Source organism: Magnolia sinica, chromosome 5, assembly GCF_029962835.1.
Source record: "Magnolia sinica isolate HGM2019 chromosome 5, MsV1, whole genome shotgun sequence".
Lineage (NCBI taxonomy): Eukaryota > Viridiplantae > Streptophyta > Magnoliopsida > Magnoliales > Magnoliaceae > Magnolia > Magnolia sinica.
The window spans coordinates 19,200,877-19,214,060 of NC_080577.1; the positions used below are offsets into that span (position 1 = coordinate 19,200,877).

Here is a 13,184-nt window from a genome sequence, read left to right on the forward strand (position 1 = left end):
ACGTATGGAATGTTATTGAACTTCAAATTTAGAGGACTATTACTGCTTACATGTGAACCGTTGCTTGCTTTTGCAATTTGCAGGTTTGCGCTCATTGGATGGTTAAGATTTCCTGATCGCTGTATTTTGCACATTCATGGTGGGATACATGGGGCCCATAGATCAGGTACAGTTTCAGATCAGAGCCACTAGTTTCTTGCATTACCACTTCCCAGTGACCGCACCTTATCATCCCAAACTACCATATCCATGGCTCAGATCATCCGTTTCGTCTGACTTTCTGGAGTAGGCCATCCCCGGATAGCTCCACCAAACGGGCGGTCTGGATCCTAGAAGGGAATGGGAATTAAGTTGGCAGCAGAAAATGACACGTCAGATCGTCACTAAGAAAAGGTCCTGGAAGAATTCGTTATGCCTCTGTTGGCAGACAGGATCCAGCGTGCATCACCACCTACTGGGGCCCACATTCTGAGTGATACGATGATCGGAACTGTCCATGTTCTGGCCTCTATGCTATATGGGACAAAATTAGAAAATTAAACTGATAAGAATGATCTTGACCATCGTCATTTGATAGATGAATTTAGAACAAAGAAAAGAAAATTTTCAATGGCTCGCGTTCAAATCCAAATATCAAAAGCTAGAATCATCAATTAGCATGATTATGTGGTGGTGGCTTATTTACGGGAGCAACGAAAATATGGACGGTTCAATTCATTAGACCATCTCAGTATGTGGACCCTATTGAGTGGCGATACACGATGATGGATCCTGAGTCGCATGAGGTAAAACAAACTCATGGAAGATGGAGTGGCCACATCGTCTTTGGTTGTTAGCAAAACACAAGACGAGTTGATTCTGTAGACATGCGCGCTATATATATATATATCGCAGTCTGCCCAACACGTTTTATATCCGTCCATTTCCAGTTCACAATCACAACCTCTTCCTGGTATGTGGCGTACCCATCTCTCTCTCTCTCTCTCTCTCTCTCTCTCTCTCTCTCTCTCTTCACAGATGCACCATTTCCTTCTACAACGGTGCAACTTTGCAATACACCCCTGTTGATAGATGCACCATTTTCTTCTACATCTGTTATTACTTCAATGGTGCAACTTTCTACTAGTACTGTATTAGCAATGGTGCAACTTTGTACTATAGATATTAGAAGGGTGTATTACAATGGTGCAATGTCTTTATGTTTTTCCTTCTCTTTTCCTTTTGTCTCAATTCCTTACAGTTTCTTGCCATTCCTTCTTCAATAACAGGTGAGATATATAAAGACAGAACAACCCACAGAGAGAGAGAGATGAAAGAAAGGTCATCAACGGAACAAGGTGATGGTGTTTTGAAGGGGTCATCATTAGAGAAAGGTGATGGTGGTTTGAAGGGTGGAGATGAGAAGGTTCCATTCCACAAGCTCTTCTCATTTGCAGATGGATTGGATGTGTTGCTGATGATCTTTGGGACCATTGGTGCTATTGGGAATGGTCTTTCCATGCCTATGATGACAGTCATCTTTGGTCAGCTTATCAACTCCTTTGGAAAGTCTAACAAAGACAACGTTGTGGAGGAAGTCTCCAAGGTATGATTGCTAACCCTCATCTCCTCCCTACATCTTTTACCAGATTATATACAAAACATTCCAATCACTACCCTTTTTATTCCAGCCCCTTATAGCCCATACTGTTGGGCCCACATATTGTTGATCCAGACCGTTTATCTGGTGGACCCTCTTGTCGATGGCCTGATTTTTGTGCCAGATATCCTCATGGTGGGACCAGATGCGAAACATTTCGTATTAGGTAGTGGACCATCCTGATTATTGTTCCAGCTGATCTTCATGGTTTGCCCAGTCCAGATGGTTCATTTAGTGGGCCTTCATGTAGGTCCACGCTAGGCAAAAACTCCTCAAAGAGACTGTACCTTTCTGCCCCACCATTTGATGATCGAGACCGTTTACCTAAGTCTCCACCGTGAATGGTTGGTGTGAAACTATCTCAGTTATGAGAGATCTCATCAAAGTGACGCAGAAACAAGTGTTCAACTGTGATGATCGGCTTTGATGATATAGTAGTTGACCTACATGAACCGTCTGGATCATCATGTGGTGGGGCAGAAGGGTGACATTGGAAGAACCTTGAGCCGTAAAATGGATTTGCACGAGGACCCCAGTTTTGATTGACCGTTTCTCTTAAAAATAACTTGGATTGGATTATTATAACTATACCTAACAAACATTAAGAAAACAAATGGTCCATATCCATTATATATACTAGAGAAGATATGATCATTGATCTGGATTATCCATCATGTGGGGCCCACCTCTAATATTCCATTGCCTTAAAAAACCGCATTTGCCAGATAATGCTAACCATGAAATGCGAAACGGATTTCGATTATACTAAACAAGGGTCATTCTTTTGTAACTTACATCATATGGGTCCATCTTGATTATCCAATTAAAGGCTATAAAAATAGGCATTTTGGTGGGAACATCAGAATTTGGGTTTAGGTGGGTCATGGCTCTAGGAATTCTTAAATCAAGCATTATTTAGGATGGCACCAAACACAATTCTAGGTAAAGGGTGGCAATGGGTTGGATATACCACTCTAATTGCCACCCCCTAATTATAAGTTTTGCAGGGAAACTCACAGTCAGCAAAACCAAAAAAATAAGCGGCACCTTAGGAAATTGATATCTATACCACTCTAATTGATTCACATACACACATATTTTCTATTTGGGTCAAAGATGATTGAGTAGCACCATAACCTTTTGGCCATATTGACAAGATGTCAGCCCATGTAGTGGAGTGATAAAGTCCCTTGATATTCATTAATACACCACACTCTCTGACAGCATAAACTTCTAGAGTAAATGATTGATTGACATGGTATTAGAGCGGAAGGTCTTATGTTTGAATCTTGAGAGCAGCAAATATGCCTCGGTAATATATTATTCTCGCATGGGGTCAGGAAAAATCAAGTCTGGCCCAGGGACCGGAAAATCAAGCCCGGCCTATTTATAGTGTGAGTGTCTCTCCACCTTTGTCAAAATAGTCACGTGTGTTTGGGTCAAGTCATGTTAGGTTGGTTTAGGGTTATACAAATTTTCTTATGTTATGATCCACTTATTTTTAAATTTGACTTATCTTTAACTTAATAATTAACATGAGTTGACCCAAGAAATATATGGTATGAATTTCACATAATAAAGAACAATCACAATATGCCTTATAAATTCATTTTGCACCATCCCCTATTAATACAATGCAAGCAAGCTACAGAGATAGGAATACAAATTTGAATGGGTTACTCGCATCAAAGAATTGAAAAGACGAGGGTAAAATTTAAGTCATCGTAGACTTCTTGTAGTGAAATATGAACCTTATAAAATACACTGAACTTAATTCTAAATATTTTCTCATATCTTTTAAATATTTAAAGTTTTCCTCCAATCAAACTATGTGGGCCCACCTTGATGTGTGTCCAACATCTACCCCATCAGTTAGATGCACCGTTCCATGGTGGGTCACGGGCTTAAAAGTCAAGTCATGGGCCACACCACATACAACAATTGAGAGGGGTTACTCTCCCATTAAAACATTTATAATGATTTATTGGGCCTACGAAAATGTCGTTCACAAATCCAGCCCATCCATTGTGTGTGTCCCACTTGGATGAGGGGTCAGACCAAGTTTCAGCCGCATCCAAAACTCAGGTGGGCCCAATAAACACCAAAAACTCGGTTGCATTATCTATAGTATAGATTATTAATTAAATATCATAAATAAATCATGGCTTATTAAGACTAATTAATCCTTAACAGAATTTCTAATACACAATTACGGCAGCTAAAATGACATGAAATGAACTCATTTTTAAGTGGCAACCAAAGAGGGCCCAAGGACTTTAGCCATGCTGTTTGGCATCATCATCTACAAAGTTACACCATAGATGGGCCACACAGAAAAACACTGATTGTCAAAGATCCTCACTATTCATGTAAAGGCAGTGGATGGACGACTAGGATCTCTGTTTAGAAGGATCTTATTACATGTGGCACATCTAAAATTGGACCTTCTAACTATTGAACCGCTTTGATCATCACGTAGGGCCAGGCTCCTTGGCAATTATTTCTCTTTGCAAGATGTAATGCACATCTATTAACGGTGTTGATTTTTGGTGGGCCCTTCTTGTTTCAGGTAGCCGTTAAATTCGTGTACTTGGCCGTGAGTGCGGGGGCAGCATCCTTCCTACGTAAGTTCCAATTCTCAGACAGCGAAACTCGGCTTTACACTAGTTCAATTTGAGAAAGTTAATTGCATCTACCCCCTTGGTTACATGACAATTACAAGTACCTCCCTCTGTATTACACTTCATACATTCGCTGCAGGTTGTCCGTTTTACCCATATCTCACAGGTAGCTAGTTGTAGATGCGTGTGGGGCCACCAGGGTATGCATATGCTATTCAACTCATCCAAATGGATGACCCCACCCTGAAAATGGGATGATCCCAAAACTAGACTGATCCAACTCTCAGGTGGGCCACAATATGAATTTGGAGTTTTTGCATGGTTGTCCATTGTTTTTCATTGTGTGGCACACTTAGATTGTCAGATTTTGGGACATCTCGTTTTCTTATTTGAGCACCCAGTCAGGCAAGTTGGATGTCATACATATATCATAGTGGGCCACTATCTAATATCTTTGTACTCAATGGAGGGTATTTTGGTCATTTGGTACAAGGAAGAGTTAGGGTCCGCAATTAAAAAAAACAACAACAGGGATGTATGTGTAATTATCATGTAAATGAGGGGTGGTAATGCAATTAACAGAATTTGAAAAATGATAAAAAGCCATGTAGTCCTGGTGCACCTGAACTGAAATCGTAGTCTACCAGCTGGGCCATCCTTGATCAGAAACGTAAGACCCACTTCGTCAGGTAGTTTCCAGGATGGATGGGACAGAGAGAGTCCTTACTCTTCTGTAAGTATGATCCCAACCATTAAAAAATGAATAGTCAACATCGTATGGCTATTCTATGATTTATCTATCCGTATGTTGAATGGCTAGGGAAATTTGTGATAACTAACATACTTTTCCATGTTCTGGTATGATATACCTTTTGGACGGTTCAGATCATTAATAGGAATGGCCCTAGCGAACTAAGAATTCCCTTTAGTGGTCCACGGACTACAGGACGAGGCGTGTGGTGCAATGCAAAGCCCATTCGGCGTTCGTGCAATTTTGCAATTTTCACCGCAATTACTTACTAACACAACGCAAGCGTGAAAGATCTAATCCGTCCATCAGGCAGTTCCCACATTGTAGATGCTGCTGGTAGAAAGATTAAACCAGACTGCTCATCTAGTGGTCCACATATGTACATTGAGTGTGACCCTTGGTCAAATCTTTCCAATCATTTTTTTTTGTATAGTGGGGCCCACCAATTAAGCAGACCATACTCATCGACATGGTGGGTCCGCATGATGAGTGGCTAGATTCTCACACAAGTGGGCCTCTAAGCACTTGTGAGAGTGAATACCAGGACTCTCCAGCATGAAATCCAATTTGGCATGCAGTTGCAATATCCTGTCATTCATCAGATGGCGCCCGCTAACAGTGACCGAAGCCCAACTGGGCCACACATGAAAATATAGTCTCCACCTTAATTTCCTTCATTTCGACATTATACAATCTACTGTCCATCATCACATCCTAACTATAATGCATTTATTTTATTTTTTTAAAATAGAGGTGTCGAGCTGGATGGTGACGGGAGAAAGGCAGGCCACGCGAATTCGTGGGCTCTACCTGAAAACCATACTAAGGCAAGATATGGCATTCTTTGACAAGGAAACCAGAACAGGAGAGGTGATTGGGAGGATGTCTGGGGATACCATTCTCATTCAAGATGCAATGGGTGAAAAGGTATATATCAACACAAAAACTAATAGCTCTATTACAAGTGGGCCAATGGCCCACATATCTCCATTGGACAAATCAAAACATCCAATTACTGGCCTGCAACTAGATTCTTAAAGAAATACAGCAATGGTCCACATTGTACTGAAAAAAAGGCCTAAGATTGGATATCTAGATTCTTCTAATTGAGTTTGTTTTGGCTCTCTGCGAATGTGGGAAGGATGTGATGAGGTCAATCACGCTCTTCCTCAAGGAATAACTACTCCAGATCCATGGATCTCTATGGACTCCTCACAAAGCTTTGATAAAAGCAGGAGTAATTCCTAATAAATTTGAAATAATTTGATTGATGATAAAAAAATAAAATTACAACTCTTTAAATAAGGATCTCAAACATAGGATGGAGAGTTAGACTAAAGACTCCAACTCAAAACCCTAAAAACGTAACTTACTATAAATACTAAACTTACTATTCATAGACAACCTCTATTCCTAATAGATCTCATGGTTTTTGGCCAAAAATGGTAAGGGTCTGATTTGGCCTAACCATGTTATTCTCCTAATTTTTCAATGCCCTTTTCATGTTGGCACAACTTTTAAAACTCAAAGGATCAAAAGTTAGACTCGAATTAAAACTTACTTAAAAAATGAAACTAAATGGGGCTTTTGACTATCGATCCGATGGAATCTTGCAAACCTGGCGTGAGCAACCCAGCATAGCGGGGTTGGTTAGCTTAAGTAGGTTCTCCTACCCAAAATCATATATAATATGTCGAAAAACTCATCCCAGGTCACGAGATACAATTGATTCAAGGTTCTGACGGTCCGGATCATTTCCGCCTCCGATTGTGACTTTTCTAGGCCATCTTTGCCATGAGAATGTCTGCGACCTGCTCTACATCACAATGGGTGGGGACACATGCTTTATCCAAGTCGCAATGGAGGCAAAATGAATCTGGGAGAATTTTGTGGCATGGTCAAGCCATTGTGGGCCCACCAATAACTGAATCAAGGTCCCCACTTGTACAAGTTGAAAATCTGAATTGATATAGGGGCAATCCTGGAGAGACTTTTACAGCTTGAAAGAAACATAACCTCTACTTGTTCTTCTGATTAAAGTAAAAGGTAGAAGATGAGGAATGGAATGCGTACTCCAATACTCAGAAGCTTGTTTCCACATGCTTCCTTTTGTTTGTAGGTTGGCAAGTTCATACAGCTTGTTTCTACTTTCTTCGGCGGCTTCACAGTTGCATTTATAAAAGGATGGCATCTGGCGCTCGTGATGCTTTCATGCATTCCTCCCATGTTTGTAGCTGGTGCAACCATGTCGATATTCATATCAAAGGCAACCGTTCGAGGACAGAGAGCCTATGCTGAAGCAGGGAATGTTGTAGAACAAACGATAGGATCGATTCGAACGGTAACAAGTTATTTATAAGAACAGATAATTTATTGTTTGATCATGTGATGTGTCATTCACAATTTTCAAGTCATGAAGCATTTTGTACTGATTCCTTTTACCATGTATGTATGCAAGGTTGTATCATTTACTGGTGAGAAGCAAGCCATAGAAAAATATAACAAATCACTGAAAACTGCATATAAATCTGCTGCCCAACAAGGGCTGATTGGAGGCATTGGACTCGGCACCGTCGTCTTGGTCTTATTTAGCAGCTATGCATTGGCTGTATGGTATGGTTCCCAGATGATAATTCAAAGAGGGTATACTGGTGGAGATGTTGTCAATGTCATGATGGCAGTTATGACTGGTGGAATGTGAGTGGATTTCTTCTTCTTCTTCTTCTTATTATTTTTTAAAAATTTTTTAAAAATTTAAAATTTTAGCGAAGGTGAAGGTGGGCTGTATTGTAGAGATTTTATTAGATAGATGAATATGAATTACATCACAGGGAGGCAGACAATCCTAATCCTCCACAATCAACAAATTCAATCAGCATTTGGCCAAGGTTATAGACTCTTTGAATACATCAGGGTAGCGCCGTGCGGCCCAGAACATATAAGGGCATCACAGACCTGTTATTGCCTCAAACTTCTGTGGCCTAAATGACTATGGTCCCTCTAAGAAGCTGGCCATGGAGGGTCACCTCCACATAGCTAGTTAGCAGGCTGAGTTCTCATTAGTTAATGGAAATAACCAGACAAATCACGCAAACAACTAAGAACGGCTATGCACCACCACCCATAGAATCAAGAAAGAGGTCTCAGTCTGTCAATCCTTACTATGTCTGGACCTTTGATCAAGCTTGGTCCATGTTAAATGGACCGCATGATAGCTTATTGTTTTTCTTATCTTTTTACCTGAAGAGAAAACCAATGGGGGCTTTTTCTCACCTTTGTTTGATCTCTTGAAATGTTGCACTGAACCAGGTCCCTAGGCCAAGCTTCCCCACCCATGAACGCATTCGCCGCTGGGAGAGCTGCAGCATACAAGATGTTTGAGGTAATCAAACGGAGACCACGGATCGATGCATATGACACGAACGGTGCTGTTTTGGAAGACATCAGAGGCGACATTGAATTAAGAGATGTACACTTCAGCTACCCAGCAAGGCCAGACGTTCAGATATTTTCTGGGTTTTCATTGTATGTTCCAAGCGGCTCGACTGTTGCTCTAGTTGGAGAGAGCGGCAGCGGGAAGTCGACAGTAATCAGTCTGGTTGAGAGATTCTATGATCCCCAAGCTGGTGAAGTGCTAATAGATGGCATCAACCTGAAAAACCTACGACTCAGTTGGATCAGGGAGAAGATCGGACTCGTTAGCCAGGAACCCATCTTATTTATGACCTCTATAAAAGAGAACATAGCATATGGAAAGGCGGGTGCAACGCGTGAAGAAATTAAGAGGGCAATTAAGCTTGCCAATGCTTCAAAGTTCATAGATAAGTTACCACAGGTAACCCACTCCTACATTTTTGTACTTGTGTTGCAGAGATTATCTAGCATTGTATGGTCTAATTAGCTATAAAAACAAGATGAAATGTCAAAATCCACATGAATTTCATATGCTGCTGTACCCCTACTTGTATCTTTAATGCTTATTTGAATACTGAAATTGAGGTAAGGTATAAAGTATCACCCGATACATGCTGGTTTCATACAGGTCTATCAGGTCCGAAACAGCCTGATATAGAGCAATATGTAGTGGTATCAGTGGGGAATGATACATTACGAAACAGAATGATTTCAGACATTGTAGTGAGGGTTATACAAGTATCCAGGTATCATAGGATGCAAAGAGCTTCATTGGCTAACTGTTTGGTATGTTACAGGGGATCGACACGATGGTTGGTGAGCACGGAACGCAGCTGTCTGGTGGACAGAAACAGAGGATTGCGATTGCCAGGGCAATTTTGAAGAACCCCAAGATCTTGCTTCTTGATGAGGCGACTAGTGCACTAGATGCCAAGTCGGAGCGGATAGTTCAAGAAACGTTAGTAAGGATCATGTTAGAACGGACGACCGTGGTTGTTGCCCATCGTTTGAGTACAGTGAGGAATGCTAATCAAATAGCTGTGGTGCATAGGGGAAAAATTGTAGAGCAAGGTAGCAATCAAACAACACTCATCTGAAACTACATCCACTTCTTATTTTTTCTTCATTGCCTTTGATATCGGTACCTGAAAAATGAGAAATGTATCTTACCAAAATTTCCAAGACTGAATATTTTGAAACAAAATTATCTATCCTTTTCAAATTACATGTTGAAATTTTAGACATTTGTTTTGTTCATCAGGTTCTCATTCAGAGTTGATTGCTGATCCTGATGGGGCTTACTCTCAGCTTATACGCCTACAAGAGATGAACACTCGAGATGAGGAACTGGCCATGGACCCAGATGAGGTTGATCCAAGGTCTGAGATTAGTAAGGTACCGAGCAGATCGGGAAGCCGAAGGTCCTCTCTATGGAGATCTACAAGCAGGGCTTCTTCAGGTAAGAGAAGTGGTACGCATGCATCACTTGCCTACGGTTTGATTCATGCCATAAGCACGCGAGAGGACCAAGAAGGAAAAGAAGGTGAAGAAAGTGATAAAGAGGAAACCAAAAATACAGTCTCAACGCGACGGCTAGCCTACCTAAATAAGCCAGAACTGCCAGTACTGTTGTTAGGATCTCTTGCTGCAGCCATACATGGAGTGACCTTCCCTCTATTTGGGATACTTCTTTCAAGTGCCATAAAGATTTTCTATGAGCCTCACCACAAGCTTGAAAAAGATTGCAAGTTTTGGTCACTGATGTTTGTTGGTCTAGGGTCTGTTATTCTGGTAGTGGTACCACTGCAGCTGTATCTGTTTGGAGTTGCTGGTGGTAAGCTCATTCAACGCATCCGTTCCTCGTCATTCGAGAGGGTGGTCCACCAAGAAGTAAGCTGGTTTGATGAGCCGAAGAATTCAAGGTTTGTTTAGAAACTGCATACTTGATTGTTTTGATCTTTCTACCACTCTTCCTAACTGTAAAGTTGTGGTTATGTTTCAGTGGGACCATCAGTGCGAGGTTATCGACGGATGCTTCGACTGTGAGAAGTCTTGTGGGGGACACCTTAGCACTAATGGTTCAGAACTTATCAACAATCACTGCAGGCCTTGTGATGGCCATGCTTGCTAACTGGCAGTTAGCTCTTATAATTCTTAGTCTTCTACCTTTGGTTGGTCTGCAAGGATACGCTCAGATGAAATTTCTACAGGGGTTCAGCGCAGATGCGAAGGTCGGTGGCTCCAATCGTGCTTGATACTGTTTTGCATCCACCCAAGAACATGGATAATATACTATGGGATTCTTCTTTGATCTAGATCATTTGTCTGTTGGGTCCCCTGTAGATGGATGATGATCCAAAAATCTCCCAAATCAGAAGATCCCAGCCACCAGACTAGGCCTTTTTCTCAGTTGAATGTCAACCATTGGTGCATTTCTCTTCTTGATGTTTATTATGCAGGCGGCGAATTGAATGTATAGATTTGTCCTATCAAGGATATTTCCAGGACATTGTCCATACGACACGGTCGATACCACAGACGAGTAGTCTGGATTACTGAACCATGGACCCCACCTGTACAAACTGACAATTCAAGCATGGTGTGTGGATACTCAGAATGAGGATTGTATCATTCCTCATATGTAAATCACAGTCACATACTTCAACTAAATATTCAAAAGATAAAATTTCAGTACATTATGCATAAAGTATTAAGAGATTGTGAGGTTGATTGCAGGAGATGTATGAGGAAGCCAGTCAAGTGGCAAATGATGCAGTTGGTGGTATTAGGACAATTGCATCTTTCTGTGGAGAACAGAAGGTTATGGATCTTTACCAAGAGAAATGCGAAATCCCAATGAAGCATGGAGTCCGACAAGGAATTGTAAGTGGCATGGGTTTTGGCTTCTCCTTCTTCGTGGTCTTCTGCACGAACGCCCTCATTTTCTATGCCGGTGCTCATCTTGTACAAGATGGGAAGACAACATTTTCCAAAGTTTTCAGGGTAAGTTGAGAATCTGTGAATTCTTCTCATTCTCGTTCTTCTTGTTCTTACTCCAATGTTCATTTGTGGTTGTGTGATGGCTTTCAACTGCAGGTTTTCTTTGCTTTGATAATGGCAGCATTTGGAGTCTCGCAGACTAGCGCAATGGCTCCAGATGCAACCAGAGCTAGGGATTCAGCTACTTCTATTTTTGCAATTCTTGATAGAAAGTCCAAGATTGACTCGAGTAGTGGTGAGGGAACAACATTACCCATTGTGAAGGGTGAAATTGACTTCAAACTTGTCAGCTTCAAGTACCCAACTCGTCCAGATGTGCAAATCTTCAAAGACTTGTGTTTAAGCATTCCCTCTGGAAAGGTACCATTTTTATCAATAGCGAGAAATGAAAATTATTCGATATTTAAAAACCTTTCATTTGTAAGTCAGCTTAGTTACTATTGTAATTCATTTCTTGTCACTGGATAATTAGCACTGTGCTTGGATTAATATGATTGCAGACTGTAGCTCTTGTGGGAGAGAGTGGTTGTGGAAAATCTACAGTAATCGCCTTACTAGAGAGGTTCTATGATCCTGATTCTGGCCAGATAATGCTAGATGGAGTGGAAATTCGAAAGTTCAAGATACAGTGGTTGAGGCAGCAGATGGGGTTGGTTAGCCAGGAGCCAGTTTTGTTCAATGACACGATCCGTGCCAATATAGCTTATGGGAAACAAGGAGAGGTATCTGAAGATGAGATCATTGCAGTCGCAGAAGCAGCGAATGTACACCACTTAATATCGGGGCTTCCGCAAGGATATGATACCTGTGTAGGTGAGAGAGGTGTGCAGCTGTCGGGTGGGCAGAAACAGCGGATAGCGATTGCAAGAGCAATACTGAAAGACCCAAAAATCCTATTACTTGATGAGGCGACAAGCGCATTGGATGCAGAATCGGAGCGCGTAGTTCAAGAAGCATTGGACAAGGTGATGGTGAACAGGTCGACCATCGTTGTTGCGCATCGTCTCTCCACAATCAAAGGAGCTGACATGATAGCAGTGGTGAAGAATGGGGCGATAGCAGAGAAAGGAAGACATGAAATGCTGATCAAGATGAAGGATGGAGCATATGCATCTTTAGTAGCACTTCGCATGTCTTCCACATGATAAAAAAACAAAAAGGGTGAGAGAGAAGAGTCTCACACATTGCTTGGTTCTCTCACTTCTTGAAATATTGCTCCTGAAGTGATTCCAAGAAAAACTAGCAGTACTCTTCATTAAATAGAAAGACTTAAGATCATATTACTTTTATGCAAATATTCTTAAGCTATTTTACTACAGCTATTTGTATCCAATCATACATACTTTGTGTTGTTCTACATATGATTGCTTAAATTATACTTTCACATTTGAATGGAATTATATGATTTTAGTTTTGAGGTAAGATAACATAGGATGATTGGTTGTACTGTGAAAGGAACTCGACAGAGAGCATGGAAGCTGTTGTATTTGTATTGAGTTGAATGGTGGCAGGAGCTGCATTGAGTTCTACTTGCCAGTTTGATGCAGAGCATGTTGCAGACACTTTTATGGCAAAGATGGACTAAAGAAGGCAAATGATCCGGACCGTTAGAACCTTAAAACAGCCATATCTCACAAACTGGGATGAGTTTTTCGACATATCATGTATGATTTTGGGGAAGGAGAAACTACCTTAGCCAACCAACCCTGCTACGCTGGGTTGCCCATGCCAGATTTGTGACATTCCATCAGATCGATGG

General features: G+C 41.2%; 1 protein-coding gene across 1 annotated transcript; it reads left to right on the forward strand.

Annotated features, from left to right (window-relative positions):
* Positions 1 to 764: 764 nt before the first annotated feature.
* On the forward strand, positions 765 to 12,795 carry LOC131246973 (ABC transporter B family member 9-like). The gene is made up of 13 exons (XM_058247425.1): positions 765 to 785; positions 1,241 to 1,585; positions 4,209 to 4,263; positions 5,763 to 5,938; positions 7,131 to 7,352; positions 7,470 to 7,708; positions 8,321 to 8,846; positions 9,223 to 9,496; positions 9,687 to 10,347; positions 10,428 to 10,656; positions 11,162 to 11,428; positions 11,522 to 11,785; positions 11,926 to 12,795. Exons 1-13 carry the CDS (start codon positions 765 to 767, stop codon positions 12,568 to 12,570), a joined length of 3,924 nt encoding a protein of 1,307 aa, XP_058103408.1. The 3' UTR covers positions 12,571 to 12,795.
* The last annotated feature ends 389 nt before the right edge of the window (positions 12,796 to 13,184 follow it).